This window comes from Ranitomeya imitator, chromosome 1 (genome assembly GCF_032444005.1).
Source record: "Ranitomeya imitator isolate aRanImi1 chromosome 1, aRanImi1.pri, whole genome shotgun sequence".
Lineage (NCBI taxonomy): Eukaryota > Metazoa > Chordata > Amphibia > Anura > Dendrobatidae > Ranitomeya > Ranitomeya imitator.
In genome coordinates, this window is record NC_091282.1 from 1,120,710,590 (window position 1) to 1,120,736,988 (window position 26,399).

The following is a 26,399-nucleotide window of genomic DNA, read 5'->3' on the forward strand; positions in this document are numbered from 1 at the left end:
GGGGGTCATTTGGCTAAAGTTGTGGGGGGGTAGGGCTGGCTCAAGATTTTCGTGGGCCTAGGATACATCACAGCGGTGGAGCAGGGAGAGGTAAGTATTTCAACTTTGCAAGTGCTGTGATCCTGAGCAAGCAGGGGGGGCCCACTCGTTGGCACTTGGCATTGGCACATGGCCCCTCATAGTACGGCGGTGTGTTTGACGGTGGGTGGCGCCTCCCACTGCCAGAGACACTTTTGCATACTATGAGGGGCCCTGTACCAGTGACATCACCAAAAAGTATGCCCCCCACCCTGATGAAGGAACCTGCACTTTCATCTGCACCTTCCTCTTTGTCCCTGTGTAAGGTGGTATAGTATGCGGGAAGGGGAACCTGACTTTCAGCAGGGTCAGATTCTGGCTGTGTAGAGTGCAAGGGGAATGTAGTGGTCTGGGTCAATGTACCAGCAGACTCATCAAGCAGTGGCTGGGCAATGGGCAGGATGAGGAGGAAACACAGATATAGGCCCAAATAATAAAGTAGGCTAAATGCAGTTCAAAATTGGTATCAGGAGTACACAGGCGGCATTGCTTTGTTCAGTGGAGGAGGACAACTGTAATGAGTGGCAGACACAGTTAGTAGGCCCAAAATAAAAAAGTAGGCTAAAAGAAGTTCAAAATTGGTAACAGGACAAAACAGGCGGCATAGCTAGGTACTGGGGTGGGCTCCTCTGCTGAATAGCAGACAGTGGTAGTAGGCGCAAAGTATTAACTGGTCTAAATGGAGGCCAGGGCCCCTGTATATTTTAACTATCATCTATAATTTCAGCAAATTTGTATTGGCAGTGCCATTGAAGGATTTAACAGCACAGAATACACAGTGGTGGAGCAGGGAGAGGTAAGTATTGCAAGTGGTAGAGCACTGTCCGAGCTGGGGGGAACACTCTCTCGTGGGCGGTGGTACTGGCACAGGGCCCGTCATATTACGACGGTGTGTCTGACATTGGTTGTGCATCACCACCATCAGAGACACTTCATTGTACTATGAGGGACCCTGTGCCAGTGCCGTCGCCCAAGAGTGGGGGCACCCACCTGTCCAGGCAAACGGCACTCGCACCGGTGCTTGCGCCAGGTGGTGGCCACGGCCCTGTGGGGGGAGTCAGCCCATTTAGGGAGGTATAAAAATGGCCTATGGTGGACATTCAGCAGCTGCAAATGGCGGAATTGGAGAAGTCAGTTAGAGGAGGCCAAAAGCAAGACATTTTTCAAGCAAGCTACGTGTCAGCAGGAGAAGGTGGGGCAAAATAATTTGAAATCCATGATTGGTTTATTTTAATGAAGGTTAGATCATCAACACTCTGGGTAGCCAGACGAGTCCTTTCTTCCATCAGTATTGAACCAGCAGCACTGAAGACTCTTTCTGATAGCACACTAGAAGCAGGGCAAGCGAGCTCCTGTAATGCATATTCTGCCAATTCAGGCCAGGTGTCTATTTTAGATGCCCAGTAATCAAATGGAAATGACCTGTGAGGGAGAACATCGATAAGGGAGGAAAAGTAGTTTGTAACCATACTGGACAAATGCTGTCTCCTGTAACTTTGAATCGATGCAGTGGCAGAAAGTGGCTGGAAGATATATGAAAAAATACAAGGACTGTAGTACAATTTCAATCTCCCTACAATGATCTCAGGAAAAGTATGGCAGCAATAAAAAGGACTGCTGCACAGAAAAGTGTGGACAAATAAACAAGATAACTGTGCAGAAAGGAGCAACAGGATTTTTGCTTTTAAAAAAGCAGTTGGATTGCACAGCAGCGTGCAAACAGCAATGCAGCTATCAGGGAGCCTTATAAGTCAGCCTAATAAGCTACAGAGCTGATGCACAAAAATATAGCCTCCACTGTCCCTGCAAACAAATGGTGGTGTTGGACAGTGGAAATCGCTACAGCACAAGCAGTTTCGGGGCTTAATCTTCCCTCCCTAACTATATCCCTTCATCTGGCGAAGCTGCGGCAACCTCTCCCTATGCTACGATCGGCAGAAGTAAGATGGCGGTCGGTGTGCATGCCCATTTATATATCCCCTGTGACACCACAGAAAGCAAGCCAATCACTGTCATGCCATTCTCTAAGATGGTGGGGACCGAGACCTATGTCATCACGCTGCCCACACTCTGCGTGCTCCTTCATTGGCTGAAAAATGGCGCTGAAAGCGTCATACGAAACGAGACTTTGGCGTGAAGATCGCTGACCTCATGGCCGATCCCACACTAGGATCGGGGTGGGTTTCATGAAACCCAACTTTGCCAAAAGTCGGCTATTTTTGAATTTGTCCGATCCGTTTCGCTCAACTCTACTATTTACAACAAATCTGTGTGCCATTTTAATATTAAGGAGCCAACCACTACTACATTTTATGTTTGAAAAATATTGCTCATCAATATTTTGCACTTGCATGTCCTCCTAAATTTGAGGTATACTACAGTAACAGAATTTTAAGAAGATAATTTTATATTCTTCACACGCTGCAAACAACCCCTCACTGCTACGAATAATCCAGAATCCAAGGTTTGTGTGTCACAGATGGTATGGTTCCTGCTTTGTAAGACAACCTCAAAGGGTTCAATACAATCCTAAGATGCCTTTTTTAATACATAGTTTTATACATGCACAGTATTTTCTACACAATTAGAGGCTTTTTAACATTGAAATTCATGGAAATATTATTATGGAATTTATTGGGAAGATTCAGTGAAACTGACGAATTCAAATTGCAAATGTTCTCATCGCTACTCAATCAAGCACTAGTATTGACTACATTGCTTCTTCAGTCAAATTTACCTATTCATTCCTTGTTTTTATATAGCATAGGGCTGTAAAGAGTTGGACTCAAACTGTTTAAAAACTTGCACAAATTACTACTAAATGACAGTGTATCAAGTGGTCAAAACATTTGATCCCAATGTAACTTGTGATGCAAGAGAGTTACTATAAAAAAAAAATTCTGAAAAATATATATTTCATGTTTTTCTTTTTTAGAAGAAATCCAATGAACAGGTCATCATGTGTTTATGATGACTAGATTACTTGGCTTCCCTTAGTAAAATTCAGTGAATTTAGAATCTTTGGTATAATTTACTTGGCATGAATTATATATTGTTCTACTGACAGAGAGAAATGCAAAAATATGCCATCAGCTCAACAGAGAAAGCTTCATTCCCATACAGTTTATTAAATTATCCCCTGTGGTGAAGCTTTGTAATAGTATGATTTAAATAAATGCAACACCTAGCTTTAATAGATTTCATAGTCATTAGCACATAACCTCCATCTTTTTTATTGTTTGAATGGTAAATTAAAGCTATGCAAGTGGGCTACAGATCTGTACATAATCAAATACAGTTTAGTCAAGACTTACTGACGTAATGCAAAATTATCAGCGTACTTTTTACTCCTTTACCCCCAAGGGTGGTTTGCACGTTATGGACTGGGCCAATTTTTACAATTCTGACCACTGTCCCTTTATGAGGTTATAACTCTGGAATGCTTCAATGGATCCCGGTGATTCTGACATTGTTTTCTCGTGACATATTGTACTTCATGATAGTGGTAAAATTTCTTTGATATTACCTGCGTTTATTTGTGAAAAAAACGAAAATTTGGCGAAAATTTTGAAAATTTCGCAATTTTCCAACTTTGAATTTTTATGCAATTAAATCACAGAGATATGTCACACAAAATACTTAACCCTAGAATGTGTGACCATAGAAATCTACACTATTACGTACCTGGGGCCTTTGAGGCCTGTTTTCAAATAACATGGAATAACTCAAAAAAAAATTTTTTTCACAAAGTTATTTGAAAGTAAGCATGCATTCCCACTAGCTCTGGGGTCCGCCTGGATGGGATTTCGTAATGGATCTGACCTCCTGGTGACCCCAGCTAAGGCTGGTAGAACGCGTACCTGGGGCCTCGCAGGCCTGTCAGGTTACTTTTTTATTATTTTCTGTAAAACTACATTAGTTACAATTTTGAAACTCTAGGTATTCCTCAGCTATATAGTTGTTAGTAATTTCCAGTTGTTCGTATATTTTTATGTTATAGGCATTTCGTATAGCAACGCTTTTTTTGTGACTACCCCATATTCACGGACCTGGGGCCTTTTAGGCCTGTGTGCAAATAACATGGAATAACTCAAATAAAAATACTTTTCAAAGTTTATTTTAAATTTGCAAAGTAAGGATGCATTCCCACTAGCGCTGGGGTCCACTAGGAGGGGATCCGTAATGGATCTGACCTCCTGGTGACCTCAGCTAAGGCTGGTGGAATCCCAGCATTCCATCAGCCTTAGCTGGAGTTACCAGGAGGTCAGATCCATTATGGATCCCATTCTGGTGAACCCCAGCGCTACTTGGAACATAGCCTAAGATGTGTATAATTCCAAAAAAAAATTATGTACATAAAACAACAAAAATGTAACTAAACGGGCACGCCCAATATATTCACTCAGTACAATTTTTTATGATGGATAAATTTTTTCTTAAAAAAAGTTTTTACATAAAGTCTGTAGCAAACTTGGTGCAGGAATATTTATTTTCCACTTTACATATTCCCCCGACAATTCTTGCATATTATTTTTTCTTCAGAATGTTCCCTGCATACATTTTGTCCGCAAGTAGAACAGAAACGCTCCGATTTTCTTTCTTTCTTTGCTGGACAAATATAGCAGCGCTTTCTTTTTTTTTCTCTTTGCTCTGGCTGTTCCTGAAAGCATATTCCACATCGGATCATTGCCTCTGTAATTTGCCTTGATAAGCATTTTGTGCTGCTTCTCTCTAGCATAGTAGGCATCAAAAGTTCATAACAAAGTTCTGTCAAAAATATACGTCTATTGTCCGTCCTGTTGGCATGGAATTCTGGATTAGTTTGACAATAAACAATATACTATTGAGGGCTGACACATCAAGGATATTGGAAAAAAGGGCAACAGGCCAACGTTTAGTCTGCCTTTTACACGAATATTCAGTAATCATTTCGTCCATCTTGTCGACACCTCCTTTTGTCTTATTATAATGAAGTATAATTTCAGGTTTTTGTTTCCTGTCATTGGTGTCAATACTTTCATCGTGATGCATTGTGCTCAGTAATATCACAGATTTTTCTTTCTTGGCTTTATAGGACACCATTGTTGCCTCATTGCAGAAACCGAATACACTCTCGTAGATTGGTCGCTGTGCGTTGTGCTTCATTATTGGTGGAATTTCGCGGCGGTTTGGTCTCATTGTACCAACAAGTGTTAGTTGTTTCTGAAGCAAAAAATTGGCCAGTTCTAAATTAGTAAAATAATTATCCATAGTGATATTTTTTCCAGAATGGAAAATTGGTAAAGCTAGTGTTTTCACTATGTTGGAACATAGATCTTTCTGGACTGGAGCGTCAGCTTCTTTTCCACAGTAAATCATGCCATTCATCCCATAATAAGTTGCTGAATTGCACATCCAGAAAATTTTTATGCTGTATTTAGCTGGCTTACTGGGCATATATTGGATAAATTTGCAACGTCCCCTAAAGGCAAGAAGTTGTTCGTCCACTGTCGCATATTCGCTAGAATTGTAAAGTTTGTAACAGTTCTTGATAAAAAGATTCCATATATAGCTAATAGGCGCTAATTTATCGGTTGCCAACTTCACAGGCCGAGTTCTCTTTTCATCAAAACGAATGCATCTCTGAATAGCCTCAAATCTATCTACGGATATAGTGGCTTTGTAATGTGGATCTGCAAATGGGTTCAGAAATAACTCTCTGATTGGCACATCATATGATTTAGTCGACCCTGCCAGAAGAGTAAGGCCAATATAGGCATATAGTTCCTCTTTAGTTAAATTTTTCCAAGTTTTTTTTTTTTCCGAAGCAATACGTTTACCTTCCACATTCGTACACAAAACTACCTCATCTGCAATATCATCTGAAACAAATTTACTGAAAACATCTTTTTGGACATGAATTGGGAAATTCCGACAGCTCCTTGAGGAACTCTAATAATGTTATGTGATGGGGTGCGTGCATAAGCCACAGCAGTACTGTTCCAAAAAAACATTTGTTTTAGATGTTCTACTTGCACATTCTGCTGGATCCATTACTTCTTCATCATCTGAGGAATCGCTGGACGATGAAGTTGATACATTAGCTGGTGGAATATACTCTTGTACTCTTGTCATTGTCTTCATCACTATTGAAAATAATCGCCTCGATTTCTTGGACAGTCAATCCCCTTGATGTAGAATGTGCCATTGTAATATTATATGTGAGTAAACTAAAATGAAAAGTAAAAAATAAAGATTACAATCAGGCTTGTGCACTATACACTGTGTGTGCTAAGACTTTGTTAGTGTTTGTGTGCTTAGGGTAAAGTACAGGCCCCCTACTCTTACCTTCAACAGATCACTTTCTTGTAAGTGCAGTAGAAGCCTCTGGTTTTGGAGCTCAGAAAGGTTCTTTGTTACAGACCAAAGAAAGCTGACTTCTTCCTCCAAAGTCTCTCCAGCAACTAGGATTTAGGACTAAAGGACCTGTACTGACATCATAATCACGTTACTTTGTGAGGGGAAACTCCCTTCCAGGATCACATTACCATGTCAGGCAGAATCCACACTCTTCCCAGCAACAGCCATCGACCAATAGTCATAAAGACTGAGTCATAAGTTCTTCCCCAACAACAGTACAGACAAAAAGACTGAGGAGTACATGTAAACCAAAGCAGGCCTCAAAGGCCCCAGGTACGTGAATCTGGGGTAGTCACAAAAAAAGCGTTGCTATACGAGATGCCTATAACATAAAAATATATGAACAACTGGATATTACTAACAACTATATACCTGAGGATTACCTCGAGTTTCAAAATTCTAACTAATGTAGTTTTACAGATAATAGAAAACAAGTAACCTAGCAGGCCTGCGAGGCCCCAGGTACGCGTTCTAGGGTTAATAAGTAACATTTCCCACATGTCTACTTTACATCAGCACAATTTTGGAACCAAAATTTTTTTTGTTAGGGAGTTATAAGGGTTAAAAGTTGACCAGCAATTTCTCATTTTTACAACACCATTTTATTTTAGGGACCACACCTCATTTGAAGTCATTTTGAGGGGTCTATTTGATAGAAAATACCCAAGTGTGACACCATTCTAAAAACTGCACCCCTCAAGGTTCTCAAAACCACATGCAAGAAGTTTATTAACCCTTCAGGTGCTTCACAGGAATTTTTGGAATGTTTAAATAAAAATTAACATTTAACTTTTTTTCACAAAAAATTTACTTCAGCTCCAATTTGTTTTATTTTACCAAGGGTTACAGGAGAAAATGGACCCCAAACGTTGTTGTACAATTTGTCCTGAGTACGCTGATACTCCATATGTGGGGGTTACCCACAGTTTGGGCGCATGGCAGGGCTCAGAAAGGAAGGAGCGCCATTTGACTTTTCAATGCAAAATTGACTGGAATTGAGATGGGACGCCATGTTGCGTTTGGAGAGCCACTGATGTGCCTAAACATTGAAACCCCCCACAAGTGACACCATTTTGGAAAGTAGACCCCCTAAGGAACTTATCTAGAGGTGTGGTGAGCACTTTGACCAACCAAGTGATTCACAGAAGTTTATAATGCAGAACCGTAAAAATAAAAAATCTGTTTTTTTCACAAAAATTATCTTTTCGCCCCCAATTTTTTATTTTCCCAATGGTAAGAGAAGAAATTGGACCACAAAAGTTGTTGCACAATTTGTCCTGAGTACTCTGATACCACATATGTGGGGGTAAACCACTGTTTGGGCGCATGGGAGAGCTTGGAAGGGAAGGAGCGCCGTTTGACCTTTCAATGCAAAATTGACAGAAATTGAGATGGGACGCCATGTTGCGTTTGGAGAGCCACTGATGTGCCTAAACATTGAAACCCCCCACAAGTGACACCATTTTGGAAAGTAGACCCCCTAAGGAATTTATCTAGTGGTGTGGTGAGCACTTTGACCCACCAAGTGCTTCACAGAAGTTTATAATGCAGAGCCGTAAAAATAAAACAAAAATTTTTTCCCACAAAAATACTTTTTTAGCCCCCAGTTTTGTATTTTCCCGAGGGTAACAGGAGAAATTGGACCCCAAAAGTTGTTGTGCAATTTGTCCTGAGTGCGCTGATACCCCATATGTGGGGGAAAACCAGCGTTTGGGCGCATGGGAGGGCTCAGAAGGGAAGGAGCGCCATTTGGAATACAGACTTAGATGGAATGGTCTGCAGGCGTCACATTGTGTTTGCAGAGCCCCTAATGTACCTAAACAGTAGAAACCCCCCACAAGTGACCCCATATTGGAAACTAGACCCCCCAAGGAACTTATCTAGATGTGTTGTGAGAACTTTAAGCCCCCAAGTATTTCACTACAGTTTATAACGCAGAGCTGTGAAAATAAAAAACAAAAATTTCCCCTCAAAGTTATATTTTAGCCCCCAGTTTTGTATTTTCTCGAGGATAAAAGGAGAAATTGGACCCCAAAAGTTGTTGTCCAATTTGTCCTGAGTGCGTTGATACCCCATATGTGGGGGAGAACCAGCGTTTGGGCGCATGGGAGGGCTCGGAAGGGAAGGAGCGCCATTTGGAATGCAGACTTAGATGGAATGGTCTGCAGGCGTCACATTGCGTTTGCAGAGCCCCTAATATACCTAAACAGTAGAAACCCCCCACAAGTGACCCCATATTGGAAACTAGACCCCCCACGAACTTATCTAGATGTGTTGTGAGAACTTTGAGCTCCCAAGTGTTTCACTACAGTTTATAACGCAGAGCCATGAAAATAAAAAATCTTTTTTTCCAACAAAAATTATTTTTTAGCCCCCAGTTTTGTATTTTCCCAAGGGTAACAGGAGAAATTGGACCCCAAAAGTTGTTGTCCAATTTGTCCTGAGTACGCTGATACCCCATATGTTGGGGTAAACTCCTGTTTGGGCACACAGGAGAGCTCGGAAGGGAAGGAGCACTGTTTTACTTTTTCAATGCAGAATTGGATGGAATTGAGATCGGTCGCCATGTCGCGTTTGGAGAGCCCCTGATGTGTCTAAACAGTGGAAACCCCCCAATTATAACTGAAACCCTAATCCAAACACACCCCTAACCCTAATCCCAATGGTAACCCTAACCACACCTCTAACCCAGACACACCCCTAATCCTAATCCCAACCGCAAATGTAATCCAAACCCTAACCCTAACTTTAGCCCCAACCCTAACTGTAGCCTTAACCCTAACCCTAGCCCCAACCCTAGCCCCAACCCTAACCCTAGCCCTAACCCTAGCCCTAACCCTAACCCTAACCCTAGCCCTAACCCTAACCCTAGCCCTAACCCTAGCCCTAACCCTAACCCTAGCCGTAACCCTAGCCCTAACCCTAACCCTAACCCTAGCCCTAACCCTAACCCTAGCCCTAACCCTAACCCTAACCCTAGCCCTAACCCTAACCCTAGCCCTAACCCTAGCCCTAACCCTAGCCCTAACCCTAATGGGAAAATGGAAATAAATACATTTTTTAAATTTTTCCCTAACTAAGGGGGCGATGAAGGGGGGTTTGATTTACTTTTGTAGCGGGTTTTTTAGCGGATTTTTATGATTGGCAGCCGTCACACACTGAAAGACGCTTTTTATTGCAAAAAATATTTTTTGCGTTACCACATTTTGAGAGCTATAATTTTTCCATATTTGAGTCCACAGAGTCATGTGAGGTCTTGTTTTTTGTGGGACGAGTTGACGTTTTTATTGGTAACATTTTCGGGCACGTGACATTTTTTGATCGCTTTTTATTCCGATTTTTGTGAGGCAGAATGACTAAAAACCAGCTATTCATGAATTTCTTTTGGGGGAGGCGTTTATAGCGTTCCGCGTTTGGTAAAATTGATAAATCAGTTTTATTCTTCGGGTCAGTACGATTACAGCGACACCTCATTTATATCATTTTTTTATGTTTTGGCGCTTTTATACGATAAAAACTATTTTATAGAAAAAATAATTATTTTTGCATCGCTTTATTCTGAGGACTATAACTTTTTTATTTTTTTGCTGATATTGCTGTATGGTGGCTCGTTTTTTGCGGGACAAGATGACGCTTTCAGCAGTACCATGGTTATTTATATCTGTCTTTTTGATCGCGTGTTATTCCACTTTTTGTTCGGCGGTACGATAATAAAGCATTGTTTTTTGCCTCGGTTTTTTTTTTTTTCTTACGGTGTTTACTGAAGGGGTTAACTAGTGGGACAGCTTTATAGGTGGGGTTGTTACGGACGCGTCGATACTAAATATGTGTACTTTTATTGTTTTTTTTTATTTTATTTAGATAAAGAAATGTATTTATGGGAATAATATTTTTTTTTTCATTATTTAGGATTTTTTTTTTTTTTTTTTGCACACTTTGAAAAAAAATTTTTAAACTTTTTTCCTTTGTCCCAGGGGGGGACAATACAGATCGGTGATCTGCCAGTTTGCACAGCACTCTGACAGATCACCGATCTGTCTCAGAGTGCTGCAGCGTTACCAAGTGCCTGCTCTGAGCAGGCACTTGGTAAGCCACCTCCCTCCCTGCAGGACCCGGATCCGCGGCCATCTTGGATCCGGGGCTCGAGCAGGGAGGGAGGTGAGGAGACCCCTCCCTGCGCGATGCTTCCCTGCACCGCCGGCACATCGCGATCATCTTTGATCGCGGTGTGCCGGGGGTTAATGTGTCGGGGGTGGTCCGTGACCGCTCCTGGCACATAGTGCCGGATGTCAGCTGCGATAAGCAGCTGACACCCGGCCCCGATCGGCCGCGCTCCCCCCGTGAGCGCGGCCGATCGCGCTGGACGTAATATTACGTCCTTGGGAATTAAGGCCCACCCCACATGGACGGAATATTACGTCCAATGGCAGAAAGGGGTTAAAGAGGACATGCAGCAGTTCTTAATAAAAATTAATAGTAAATAGTGGAGAGAAGCAGACATTTTAAAAATTTTAATTTGTTAACTTCATGGAATTTTCCAAAAGCATTTGATTCACATAATCTCATAACTAAAAAGCTTCTAATTGCTGGAGAAATAGGAGCATGACACTATGAATTCTATAGGGAACCTGTCAGCATGATTTAGCCCTATTTTTTTTTTTATATATAGCGCTAACATATTCCGCAGCGCTTTACAGTTTTTGCACACATTATCATCACTGTCCCCGATGGGGCTCACAATCTACATTCCCTATCAGTATGTCTTTGGAATGTGGGAGGAAACCGGAGTGCCCGGAGGAAGCCCACGCAAACACGGAGAGAACATACAAACTCTTTGCAGATGTTGTCCTGGGTGGGATTAGAACCCAGGACCCCAGCGCTGCAAGGCTGCAGTGCTAACCACTGCGCCACCGTGCTGCCCCTATAAACTAAAGGCATGCTGACTGGTTCTCTTTAGCCACACCCAGCATTTTGACTCTTTGTAGGCTACTTATATTGGATAAACAGGCCAAAAATTATCCCTTTTGGGGACAGATGTATGCCTTGCTGTTGTTTATATTCAGACTGTACAAATGGAAGAATGTGTCACACAAGTTGTATCCCTTTTAGGCCAACAAAAAGAGCTTAACCCCTTAATGACCAGAGGTATTTTTGGTTTTGCATTTTCATTTTATAACTTTTTTATTTTTTGGTCATAATGGCCATGTGAGTGCTTGTTTTTTGCAGGACGAGTTGTCGTTTGGAACGACATTTATGGTTTTAACATATAATGTACTGGAAAATGGTGAAAAAATTCCATGTGCGTGAAATTGCAAAATAAGTGCAGTCCCACAGTGGTTTTATGTTTTTTTTTAGTATGTTCACTAAATGCTAAAACTGACCTGCCAATATGATTCTACAGGTCATTACAAGTTCATAGACCCCAAACTTGTCTAGGTTCTTTTTTATTTAAGTGGTGAAAAAACATTCTAAACTTTCTTTAAAAAAAAGATTGCGCCATCTCCGATACCCGTAGAGTCTCCATTTTTCAGAATCTCGAGTTTAATCAGGGCTTATTTTTGAGTTCTGAGCTGACGTTTTTAATGATACAATTTTGGTGCAGATATGATCTTTTAGTCTTTAATCTTTAATTTTAATGCAATTTCACAGCGACCAAAATAAGTAATTCTGGCGTTTTTCCTTTTTCTTGCTACGCCGTTTAGCAATCAGGTTAATCCTTCTTTTTATTTATAGATCGGGTGATTCTGAATTCAACGATACCAAATATATGTATAAATGATTTTTTATTGTTTTATTTTGAATGGGGCAAAAGGGGGGTGATTTGAACTTTTATATTTTTTTATTTTTTTATATTTTTAAAAACTTTTTTTTAACTTTTTATATGTTCCAATAGTCTCCATGGGAAACTAGAAGCTGCCGTAACCCAATCACCTCTGCTACATACAGGCGATGATCAGATCACCTGTATGTAGCAGAATTACTCACTGTGTCAGAGTTTGACAGAGGCATTTAATGGGTTAAGAGCCATGGGAGGATCACAATTACTCCTCTGGCAGTCAGTGGCACATGTCAAAAAACTGACATGGGCTGTAAAAGATGTGGGTTCCGCACCGGAGCCCACATCAAAGGGAAAGAGTCCCACATCGGCATACTATTACCCCTGATGTCGGAAAGGTGTTAGTCAAATTACTTTGTAGCTTTTTTGCAAGCCAATCAAAATAATAATACCTTTGTTAAGTGTCAAGCTCCCACTTCTGCACAGGGGGAATCTCGAACCATCTCCACTGCGGTCTCCCATTCTTCTCCAGCCGCAGTGGAGTCTGCTCAGTGGAGACATCAGTCCCAGTGTCTAGCCCAGGGTAAAACTGGATGACTGGTACTACTGCCCTTCCAGGCTCTGTTCTTGTAGCCAGCAATGTTCAGCAGCGGGCAGATCTTTCTGGGACTAAGTCCAGATTTTCCTTTTCTGAGCATGCCCACGGGATGACCTCACATTGGAGGTTGGGGGTCACATGCTCATATGCTGCAGCAGATCCCATTGGTCCTTTTTTGGAAGGTCCTGAAGGTGCTAAACTTCTGTGGCAGCTTCCCATTGGTCCTTTATTGGAAGGTCCTGAACGTGCTGCAGCTATATAAGCTTCGCATCACCGCACGGCCATGCGCCAGTATACAATTGTTATCGTGTGTGTGTTGATGAGTGCAAGTCGTTCCTTAAAAAACCCATCCCTTGTGTATGACTGTTCGCGTAAGGTGTATGGGTGCGCCCGGCTGAACTCACAGCTTTAATGCACGAAACAGCGTCTAACTGCTGTGACCGCCAGTGAAGCGCCATGCGCTATTAGAGCGCTTACCTTACCCAAGTCAGGGTGGTTTGTGGCATCCGCTAGTGTGGCACAGCATGCACTTCTGTGCATATTAGTTACTCTGATACCCCATTTGTGGTGTCGATCGCAAGAGGTCTACACTAACTCTAATCCTGTGTCCTGGGATAGAGTTCTGTGGTTCCTTGCTTGCGCTCTCTGTGCGGTACCGTGACCCTGTGACTTAACAGCGATCGTTTTCTTCATACAGGGTGAAGTTAACCCATGTGTGTATCCTCATTGTACCGCCATATAGTCCATCATCACTTAGCAGCAGGTTCCATCTCTGCACGGTGGACCCCGGGCTGCGAACGCACCTTATTGTATCTATTTAATTATTTGGTGCATTCCGCTAGCCTTAACAACCTTTAATTAGGGATTATAAAACAGGTATACTGTTTTGCACATGAAGAAGTTATTGTTTCTCAACTATGATTAATAAATTATCTTGTTTTTCGAGTTAACAACTAATTTTCTATTCACAAAATGATTGGGAAATTTCCATGGTTTTTTCAAGCTGTCCAAAAATGATACGCTTTTTTTCTAGAATCAAAACAGATATAGTTTTTTTTAAAGAAGAAAAAAGACTAATGTGTTAAAAATGTAGAAGCTACGGATTGTTGTTTCCAATCCTATTTTGGGAGCTTTTTCATGTTCGTGTACCTTCAACAGAGTGCATTTCCCAGCATTAGAACTATTGTCTAACACTATAAAAGACAGCGGCTGTGCTTTCACTTTCACTTTACGGCCGGCAGTCACAGTGCGGGAAGCAGACGGCAAGGGACCTGACGGACACCAGAATGTAAGTATGTGCTGTTTTTTTTTTTTCAGTTTTACGCTTGTAACCAGGGTAAACATCGGGTTACTAAGCGCGGTCCCGCGCTTAGTTACCCGATGTTTACCCTGGTTACCCAGGGACCTCGGCATCATTGGTCACTGGAGAGCTGTCTGTGTGACAGCTCCCTTAGTGTTGCTGTATCTGCTACTTGCTGGAGCCCTAATGTGGGCAGGGGAACAGCTAGCAGATGATTTGGGGGCAAAAGCTTCACTGAACAGATAACAGAGCTTAACTTGGTGATAAGCCTATTTGAACTCTTCTTCAGAAGATGTAGAAAAAATCCCCTATTTTTGCTTTTATAGCGAGGGTCTAAAAGCAAGGCTCGGGAATACTTATCACTTTACTTCATCTTTGAAATATTTCTATTTTTGCCCAAGCATGGCATCATACAGCTTGAAAATAATAACAAAATATAAATAACCACAGGAATAATTTCAATGTAGGCTATCTATCTGACCCTGTCAGGTGCCCTAATGCTGTTCACTACCTGTCTGCGGAGGTTGGCACCCTAAGTTTCTGCGGTTGGCACCCCCGCTACACGACAACTGGCCCTGATAGCCCTAAATATTCCCTGTGATCCCTAACAAGTCATGTCCCAATAACTTGATTACCCAAAAATTGAAAGCAATATAAAAAATTAGCAAAATTTTTGAAAAAAATAACTGAAAAAACTCAGAAAAACAAAACTCAGCAAAAAAACAAAATGATTTCTTTAGCCAAAGACTAAAACCCTGAATAGGGTAGTCATATAAATCCCATCATTTTTGCAGAGAAAAGATTAATATCTCATTTATCCAACAATGCTCAATGTTAAAGGACCACTCAAACTGACTTACAATACACACCGACTGGAGAAGTCAGCCCTGCACATATATAAACACATGTTCCCTGTGTTCCCTGACAAGTAATTTCTCAAAGGGTTGGTTACCCCCCAAAAAAAGTAATATAAACAAAATCAGCAAAAATTTTAAAAAAATAGAAAAAACACAACAAAACAAAACTCAGCAAAAAAACTAAGAGTAGTTACTCTAGTAGCCCCAGGCTAAAACCCTAAATAGGGTAGTCGTATATGTCCAACCAATTTTTGGGCAAAAAAAGGGGGGTAAATAGATATTGATATCTCGTTTATTTAAAAATGCTCAATGATGGAGGACCACTCCAACTGACTCATAATACCCACATGATAGTGAGGTCAGCCTTACAGATACATAAGTAGAAAAACCTCATAGTCAAATGACTGGTTTACATCTGCAAAAACACTCACAGAGTGGTAGCTCCAAAGTGAAACACACAGAGATATCCCACAGAGATCGCTAAACAAAATGTCATTTTCAGTTGCTCTAATGGCGACATCTCATTTTGATAAATCAATCACTAAAATCTATAAGGCGCTTTTTACTCATCTGGTTCCCAGTGTTTCATCAATAGCGCTAGGGACATCCATTCAGCCATGTAAGAAGACCTCCAATCGGGGTGTCATCCCCAATAATACCCGATGTGTTTCACCCCATGGGAATACCGGGGGTTCATCAAGGGTTATTGACCGTCCAGATGGATGCGTTGGGTATTATTGGCGATGACACCCCGATTGGAGGTGCTCAAAAATTGGTTGGATATGGACTGGCCTATTTAGGGTTTTAGCCTGGGGTTAGAGTAACTACTCTTAGTTTTTTTGCTGAGTTTTGTTTTGTTGTGTTTTTTCTATTTTTTTCTAATTTTTGCTGATTTTGTTTATATTACTTTTTTCGGGGGGTAACCAACCCTTTGGGAAATTACTTGTCAGGGATCACAGGGAAAATGTGCTTATATATGAGCAGGGCTGACTTCACCAATTGGTGTGTATTATAAGTCAGTTTGAGTGGTCCTTTAACATTGAGCATTGCTGGATAAATGAGATATTAATCTTTTCTCCGCAAAAATGGTGGGATTTATATGACTACCCTATTCAGGGTTTTAGTCTTTGGCTAAAGAAATCATTTTGTTTTTTGCTGAGTTTTGTTTTTCTGAGTTTTTTCAGTTATTTTTTTCAAAAATTTTGCTAATTTTTTATATTGCTTTCAATTTTTGGGTAATCAAGTTATTGGGACATGACTTGTTAGGGATCACAAGGAATATTTAGGGCTATCAGGGCCAGTCGTCGTGGAGCGGGGGCGCCAACCGCAGAAACTTAGGGTGCCAACCTCCACAGACAGGTAGTGAATAGCATTAGGGCACCTGACAGGGTCAGATAGCCTACATTGCAATTATTCCTGTGGTTATTTATATTTTGTTATTATTTTTTATTGATGTCTTCAAATTTGGAACAAAGTGTTTTTAGCTTCATTTATTAAAAGTTATATTGTAGGGATCCTTGTGTTTTTGTTTTTTTTCTTGGTCTAGGATTCCGTTTTGTACTTGCTTTAATGGTTTGTTGTTCATCATACAGCTTGCCATGCTTGCCAGCAGGATCTAGTGCCCAGTTGATTAATTGTCAACACCCTGCTGCCATGGTTGGTTGTCACTGCCAACTTTGTCATCATTTTGAGCCAATACCTTAGCCAACAGGCTAAGGTGTAGTGCTGAGACTCAAGACACCAGTGGAACGGGTTCCTCCAAAATTAGTACATTCAGATGTTCTTCATTGAGGCCACATAGCTTCAGATGGTGCAGGAACCTTTGGTGTCTTGCAAGTACAAGGGGGAAAGCAGTCCATTTTATAAAAATAAGATTCTTTGCTGGTGAAATTGATGTAAGATATGCACGGTAGCTCGCACAAAGCTTAGTCTTTACATATGCTCTGTTTAACAGAGGCAAAATCATTATGGTCATGTGAAGTGGTTTTCCATATGCAAGGAACAATTTTTTAAATTATGGCAAGGAGAACTTGAATATATTATTTCCAACAAACTGCTGTCACTCACCTCAGCAGTCTCCAGCAATAACCACAACCCAGCCTTGCAGGTACAGTCTTTCTTCCCTTTAACTCCCAAGTCTTGATTATGCATTGCCTTTTCTTCCATCCCACTTGGCCTGGGATGTCTCAAGGTTACCCTCTAAACTAAAGCTCTACCTCTTGTGGATCCTGGCTAAATACATTGCAGCTGAGCTTGCCTTTTTTGCTCATTCCATTCCTCTACATACGTTCCATGATATTCTGGCTGTAATACTCTGCCAAGCATGATCCATGAAATTGTACAGAATCCTTGTTCATACCCTCTGCTGACACTCATTCAACCATTGCACTTCAGTCACCTGTTTCTACACCTTTATATTGCAAGCACATGAAAAATGTTTAGGAGACTCGGAACATTTAATATTTTTTGCCTACAATGCAAAATATACATGTTCATTTATATTCTGTGGAAACACAGAATTGGAACAAAATTATTTTATTTGCATTCAACAAAGAGTGTGCGGTAAAATTATATATTGACTATCAAGGGACCCAACCTCTTCTACGTGCACCTGCATCACAATCTTATAGAGTGCACTCTAAATTATCTATTTTATCATTTTCCAAAAGGCAATAGAATCCACAAACTAGTAAAGCAGCACTGCAGGAACTGTAATTCGACAAGATGTGAGTTTAGCTGGAAACCGATTGGCTGACTGGGAGCTTAGTTTTGTTTTCTCGGGAAGGCATATTCAGAGTACCACACTCAGTAGAAGAGGATGGCAATGATAATCGTGGTGATGAAGACACTGAACAGCCACTATCTAAAGGTAAAGATTGACTGATAGAAAGACAAGCCTGGCAAGAAAGAAGACCTGAGTATTACTCTGATTGTTGGCCAACTTGACTTTGCAAGATGAGCAGGTAATGGAGAACCATAGCTCTTAGTCTACACAAAAAGAGATGTCCACTGCATATTTTCCTGTTCGACAGCCTTCACAGTGCCTAATCATCTGATGGCAATAGGAAAAAATAACTCCCACATTTAAGAAGTCCACAAGTATGATTCGCCACCACCATGACCAAAAAAAGAAGAAAAAATAGAGAGTGTTGTTCCTCTAAGTTAGTATTGTATAGAACAAAGCAATAATTATATGAAAAAGGTGTTGACTTTGAATAAATTATGTCAATCTCCTTATTTTCTTTTGTGGGCATCCCAGAACATGCAAGGCTTGGACAAAGTTGCTGCCTAATGTGTGGACAAGGCAGTAAAGAATTCAGTTAGTAAAAGGACACGTTTCTAGTATACTACTTTCTTCCTAAGGTCATATACAGTGTATAGTATAGGGCAACTGTATGATGCAAGTGGTGCCGATGGTGCTGCTGCTAGCGGCTTACTCATTCATATCCATGATAATAGTTTTTCTGTTGCCCTAATATGTCCATTTTACATGCCAAATTTGGATTGAGCATACATTTTGAACACAAAGTTAAAGTTTAATTAATTTTTAGACTTGGTTAACAAACATAGCCAATCCTGGAAAAATATTACATCAACTAGTAACATAGTAACATAGTTAGTAAGGCCGAAAAAAGACATTTGTCCATCCAGTTCAGCCTATATTCCATCATAATAAATCCCCAGATCTACGTCCTTCTACAGAACCTAATAATTGTATGATACAATATTGTTCTGCTCCAGGAAGACATCCAGGCCTCTCTTGAACCCCTCGACTGAGTTCGCCATCACCACCTCCTCAGGCAAGCAATTCCAGATTCTCACTGCCCTAACAGTAAAGAATCCTCTTCTATGTTGATGGAAAAACCTTCTCTCCTCCAGACGCAAAGAATGCCCCCTTGTGCCCGTCACCTTCCTTGGTATAAACAGATCCTCAGCGAGATATTTGTATTGTCCCCTTATATACTTATACATGGTTATTAGATCGCCCCTCAGTCGTCTTTTTTCTAGACTAAATAATCCTAATTTCGCTAATCTATCTGGGTATTGTAGTTCTCCCATCCCCTTTATTAATTTTGTTGCCCTCCTTTGTACTCTCTCTAGTTCCATTATATCCTTCATGAGCACCGGTGCCCAAAACTGGACACAGTACTCCATGTGCGGTCTAACTAGGGATTTGTACAGAGGCAGTATAATGCTCTCATCATGTGTATCCAGACCTCTTTTAATGCACCCCATGATCCTGTTTGCCTTGGCAGCTGCTGCCTGGCACTGGCTGCTCCAGGTAAGTTTATCATTAACTAGGATCCCCAAGTCCTTCTCCCTGTCAGATTTACCCAGTGGTTTCCCATTCAGTGTGTAATGGTGATATTGATTCCTTCTTCCCATGTGTATAACCTTACATTTATCATTGTTAAACCTCATCTGCCACCTTTCAGCCCAAGTTTCCAACTTATCCAGATCCATCTGTAGCAGAATACTATCTTCTCTTGTATTAACTGCTTTACATAGTTTTGTATCATCTGCAAATATCGATATTTTACTGTGTAAACCTTCTACCAGATCATTAATGAATATGTTGAAGAGAACAGGTCCCAATACTGACCCCTGCGGTACCCCACTGGTCACAGCGACCCAGTTAGAGACTATACCATTTATAACCACCCTCTGGTGGTACTTAGGATTGCTCCTTCATGATTGTTTTCCCATGTAAATGCAGCCATATAGTACAATATGTAATTTTAGCTATTTCATTAATAAAATATGCATTGCATTGCTATATTCACGTCCTTACTGTAGTAGCCAAGTTACAGCTCTGTCCTCCAAAGAAAATATGGTACCTCCAGAATGAAAGGCTGTATGTTATGCTCTATCATTAACTTACATGTACTATATATTTCAATTTTATATCAATCTTTTTCTAAGGAGACTAGACCCAAGCTAACAAATTTGCATTGTTTAAATTATTTTTTTTAGAATTTCATAAACAATGTCTGTTATATTGCATATAATCCACGTTTATGATATATACAGAATACTTTATGTACTTTTTCAAATATAAACTGTTGCTGCCATCAAATGGGATGATATATGATTAGGGATAAGCTGCATATTTCTGGAGGGCAACTGGGTAAAATATTGGTGCATGCATTGTGCTTAAAGCTGTAATTATTCTCTGAGTATAAAATTTCAAAATATACTTTTTTTCCCTCTAGGATGGCATGGGAAATCTCAGAATTACCAAGAATGGAATACGACTGGAAGGTGTATCTGAATTTCTTCTTCCATTATATGTAAAAGAAATACAATCTAGAAAGGTAATTCCATGATTTTACATATTTATTTTGATTTATTAGAATATGAAATACACTCTACTGAATAAATACACCTATATTTAGTTGACATTACACTTTACTTTTTTTTATAATTTACATTATACAGTGTTTTGCAGATTATATGACACACCCCAAATTTTGGGGTGTAAAATAGGGAAAAAAAAGTTTTTTTTAAATAAAATGGTGGGGCATTTTATAATCTGTTTTAACTGTAGCTTACCTGGGGAACGGCGGCGGTGGAGCAGGTCAGGGGAGACAGGGTCGTTACTTCAGGAGGCCTTCAGTGGCAGCAGTGTGGTGATACTGCAGTGCCTGGTCGCTCATTAGATGTTGGAGCTGTTGAATGGAGTCCTCTTTCCCATTCAGTTCCCTGTAGTGGTCTTCAGGAAAATGGCTGCCTCAGGCGGCGCATGTGCAGATTGAGATCTCTGGAAAACAAGCCATTTTATTGAAGCCCACCACAGGGTACTGAAAGATAAAGAGGACTCAGCTCACCAGCACTGATATTTAATAAACACATAGGCACCACAGCATTGCCACCAGTCTCCTGAAATAACATATTGAACTTCGTCATAGTGGTTAAATTTATTTGATATAACTTACGTTTATTTGTATAAAAATCCGAAATTTTGCAATAATTTTGAAAATTAAGCAATTTCCAAACATTTAATTTTTATGCTCTTTAATCGGAGAGTCATGTCACACAAAATAGTTAATAAATAACATTTGTCACAAGACTACTTTACAGAAGCACAATTTTTTAAGCAAAACTTTTTGTTAGGAAGTTATAAGAGTTAAAAGTTAACCTGCGATTACACATTTCTATAACACAATTTACAAAACCATTTTTTTAAGGGACTACATCACATTTTAAGTGACTTTGTGGGGCCTATATGAGAGAAAATACCAAAATTGACACCATTCCAAAAACTGCACCCCTCAATGTGCTCAAAACCACATTCAAGAAGTTTATTAACCCTTCTGGTGCTTCACAGAAATTAATGGAATGTTAGTCCCAAATTTTATATTTTCATACTGGGAAATGGGTAAAAATGGCAGCAAGTGTTGTCCTACAATATCTGCTGAGTGTAGAAATACCCCATCTGAGGCTGTACAGTACTGCTTGGCCACATGGCGAGACTCTGGAGGAACGGAGCTCTATTTGCCTTCTGGAGCGCAGATTTTCCTATAATAGTTTGTGGACTCCATATACAAAGACTTTAAGTGCTAGAAAAGCAGAATCCCCATTTTAGAAATTATTCCCCTTTGGGAATTTATCTACAGATGCAGTAATGATTTTGACTCCATGGGTGTTTTCCAGAATCAAGCAGTATTGGATGTTGCTGAGTGAAAATTGCAAACTGCAAAGTAACCAGTATATTATGCCCAGGTCATGCTTCTGGAGACACGCGCCAGTAAACTAGGCGGGCTCTCATCACTACAGAAATGCCAAACATGTCAGTGCTAATTGTGATTTAAACATGCTGGGGCTCAGAAAGGAAGGGCAAATTTGGATATGGGAGCTCAGTATTGGCTGAATTTCTTTTGAAGGTTGGGGAGCCATTTTGCTTTTCCAGAGCCTTTGTACTACCAGTAACATGGAAGTCCCCTATATATCCATTAACAGATGACAGACCTGAGTGGGGACTTGCTTTTTTTGTGGATTGAGTTGAAGCTTTTATTGGGAACATTTTACATAACTTTTAGGATCGTATTAATCTGGTGCTCCACGCTGAGAATTTACTTTGGGGTTTCCTTCTATATTGCTGAGTGGCATGACAGATGAAACCCCTGATGGATCCATTCACTATAATGAGGCAGCAGAGTTACTCTGGACTCCATCTGGCCTTTGTTCAGCATTTTCCTTGTTTTCAGAAGTGCTCAAAACTGTGGTCAACTGCACTTTAATGCTCTCCTAAAAAGATGGACACCACTGGATCACAGGTCTTATGGTATCCTTAATGTCTCCATTTGCCTCATTTTAGGGAATCTTCCACTGGGGGTTCTATATGAATCACATATTTCAGAGATTTACACAGAAATTCCAGTGTAAGTGCTCAGCGCAGAGGCAGAATGAAATAATGAACAGCAGATGAAGAATTGGTTTTATTTATTTTTTACACCATTTTTCAAGTGGTGTGATTAGATGACTTTATTCTTCGGGTCGGTGCGATTACAGCAATACCAGATTTATATTAGGTGTTTATGTTCAGGCACGCGCAAGCAGGTAGCGGCAGCCATCTTCCTCCAGCTGTAACCAGGGACGCCTTCGGCCAGGGCTCCCTTGCTGCAGCTCTAGCTGCCACACGCCTCCCCACTCCCTCCCCCTGACACTCTCCAGCAGCAAGCAACGGATTCCAGATCTTCCCCTCCTTCTGCATATTCAACGCCGACGGGACATACCTTCTACAGGCACCCTGATACCAAAGATGCACGTGCACTACTAGCAGGGTAAGCACCACCTGGATAATTACACGTGCATTATAGTTACTTAAGTAAGGAGAATTTACCATTATCTGTTTCTGTGATTGCTTCTATCCTTTTGGTGCTCAATCACTGGTTACATGCAGCCCAGCACCACCTAGCATTTAACCCATAAGCGCGGTATCACTTTCTTGTGTATAGCATTATTCTTATCTCCATACAGGATAGGCACAGATCCTGTTTCAGATTCCAGCAGCTAGGGGTTATTTATATCCTCTACCTCCTCCTGAGTCAGGCACTTATCCACATTGAGGCGAGCGCCAGTGTGTTTTATCTTTTTGATGATAAAGCATAGTTTTTTGCCTTTTTTATGTTGTAAGTGAACAACTTTTTGCAGAGCATATGTTTTAATTTTAATGCTAAAGCACAATTCAGAAATTTGTTTAAAATAATATTTGCCTGTTTCATCATTTTCCAAGACCTCTAACGTTTTCATATTTTGACAGATGGAGCTGTGTAAGGGCTTGTATTTTGCAGGGTAACTTAAGATTTTCATTGATACTATTTTGGGTTAGTTACAATGTTTTTTATCAAAAGAATGCATTTCTGGTGTTTGTATTTTTTTCATGTAATTAATGTTATATTTTGATTAATTGAACTTTTATGGATTACCACATGTAAGTATTTTTTCTATTTTTTTAAGATTGTAATTTTTAATGGGGGAAAGTTGGTAATTTAAATACTATGTATTTTAATTTTATTACTATTTTAATAAGCATTTCATTTTTACTTTTTGTTGATTTTTTAGTCCCCTTAGGTAGTTGAAACTGCAATTATCCAATCACTTGTGCTATGAACGGCACAAATCAAGTTCTCTTAAGATTGCCAGTCAGAGGATAGCGCTCACAGGAGCACTGTCTTGACAGATGCAGGGGTCTTCTGTCCTGCTCCACTCACAGCTGTTAGAGGCTAATAATGGCTTAATAACAGCTTCATTCATACTCCCTAACAAGTGCAGAAAATGCATGGCTTTTGTTGCTAAGGAGATTAAAAGAGTTGTCTACTTTTCTCTATAGAAAACTTTTCCCCATATGCACTTTTTGCTGTAATAAACAACCTGTCCTTTAATTACCTTCATGGGTCCAGCACGGTGTCTGCTCCCCTTCCACAATTTATGTTGTTTGTCTGTACCTGTGACCTCATGTCGACATCAGTGCAGTCAATCATGGAGCTCAGCAACTAGTGCTGTCTACTTCAGCAGAGCTGCTAAGCTCAGTGACTAGCTGCAGCAATGTCAGTGTAAACACTGCTGCAGTAAAACAATGGAAACCATGGTAGTGGCACACTGATGGGCCCATAAAGGGTAAGTAAAGCTCAGTTTGTTTTTTTCAACGAACTGAGCAAATTGAAGAAAATTTCTGAAAGGAGACAATCCTTTAACTATTTATTTATCATGCAACATAAGACTATTCTGGAGGTTTCATATCAAAGTAAACACTTTATAATAAATTTGTGTTTTAGTGACTCCAATCACTCATGGAAATAATCTGCTATACATTAAAGCTGGAGTCACACATAACGATATCGTTAAGGATATCGTTGCAACGTCACACTTTTTGCAACCCGATGTTTACCCTGGTTACCCGGGTGCTGCAGGGGGACTTCGGCATCGTTGAAGACAGTTTCAACGATGCTGAAGTCGTTCCCCTGATCGTTGGTCACTGGAGAGAGCTGTCTGTGTGACAGCTCCCGAGCGACCACACAACGACTTATGAACGATCACGGCCAGGTCGTATCACTGGTCGTGATCGTTGGTAAGTCGCTTACTGTAACAGTACCTTAAGGCTGAGTTCACATATAACAATTACATCAAGCTCAGCATTTTATCTGATCACAGCTGATGCTAAAACTGATACAAAAATGCATTTGTTGTCATCTGGCTTTTTCACCCTTTGCTCTTTAAAAGCAATCAATATCCAACACCAGATAATAAAATGTTGCATTAAACACTGTGATCTCTGCATTGGCGCCTGGACCAGTGTGTCATAACAACTAATGCATCAGACTGGGGGGAACAAGCCTATTAAAAACAATATATTGTATTAAATGTGCCTTAAAAGATGACGTTTTTGTAATAATGCACATCATTATATCTGTCTTGTGTTATTTAGTATGGATGTTGCCTATTTTAACGACCTGACAGACCATAAAAAGTTCCTTTATCCTAGAGTCTGCATGATCAAAAACTAAGCAGCTGTGAAAAATGTGGAAATGCCTTGAGATACAAGTATAATGTGATGAGTTGACAGTTTTCTATAAAACTTGAATGCTGGTTTATGACATGAGCTGCTCAAATCCAAAGAAAGATATAAACAGATTGTACAGTCAATATTGATGCCATAGTATAAAATAATAATAATCACCCACTCTTAGGTCCCCCATGGCATTGTTACTAGAGCAAAGTGAGTGGGCCGATGCTTTAGAGTGTCATCACCAGCATTGCTTGCTTCTTTCCTTTATATAGACTTAAAAATAAAATTATAGGAATATAATGTCATGGCTTACAAGAAAGTCTGAATTATAAAAACAGAGCATTAGCCTTCAAGATTAGGCTACCATAGATGTTTATGAAAATGTATGAATCCTTTTGTCTTTCTAAAGTGCATGTTGCCGAAGTGTATTGTAAATGCATAAAATATATCAAGGTTTTATTGTGCATCAATTCAAAGCATGATATTTTAGTACTTTGGGGTTTTGACTTTTTAAGCTCATTATGGTTTTTTAAGTTTTTCTGTAATTTTATTGAAAGGAAGACCTTTGAAAGAAGCTTTAGAAAAGCTTTAAATAGGGCAATGCATTAGTCAGACATAATTTATAAAGCAACATATCTTTAAGTTACTTAACCTTCAAAACACCAAACTTGATATTTGAAGTAATGATAAAATATTTTTAATTATAAACATATAGGCAAATTGTAAATAGTACATGTAAGTTTTTATTTTTACCTATATTACTGAATTTGAAGTGTTAAAAAAGCCTACAACTTCACAATCCAATTTTCTAAAGCTGGTATGATATACTTAGGAAATGCATTTCTACTGCTTTTATTTCAATATTTCAATAGGCATTTCTGAAACAATAAAAACAAAACTGCACATGTATAGATAATATTACCGAAAAAAAAAGTAGACAAAACATAAGCACATGTGTGGATCTCATAAATTACCAGGTATATTATATATTTGAAAGCTTTATGTAGACTTTTTACTCCATTTATGTTTCAACAAAATGAAAAAGTTATATTTTTATGATATTGAGCTTGTGCCTTTCTGTCATAAGTAAAGATAAGCAAATATATTCAAATGTAATTTTATAAAATTCTGCATTTGCCAAAATGTGGATTTTTTGTAATTCACTTCCGCAGAGTGACAACTTGGCGACCAATAGATGCCATTTTCTGAAATGAGGTTAAATTTTTTTTTAAAAATACTTATCTTGCAGCTCACCTTTCTGACCCCCCTGCTCCTCACAGTCACCCATCCAGTCCTTGAAAACCAAGGCTTCCAATGTTAGAACTCTAGATGTAATGAATCCTGGAGAGGTTTGGGCATTATAGCTAGTTTTTTGGTAAGAA

The 26,399-nt window shown here is 39.9% G+C and overlaps 1 protein-coding gene across 2 annotated transcripts in view; it reads left to right on the forward strand.

The window, feature by feature from the left end:
• SGCZ (sarcoglycan zeta) overlaps positions 1-26,399 on the forward strand; it is a 2,021,747-nt gene that overhangs the window by 1,496,036 nt on the left and 499,312 nt on the right. For both annotated transcript variants that reach the window (XM_069744428.1, XM_069744427.1), the window contains one exon: positions 20,222-20,323. In XM_069744428.1, the coding sequence (XP_069600529.1) occupies positions 20,222-20,323 (102 nt within the window). The remainder of the gene's footprint in view (positions 1-20,221; positions 20,324-26,399) is intronic.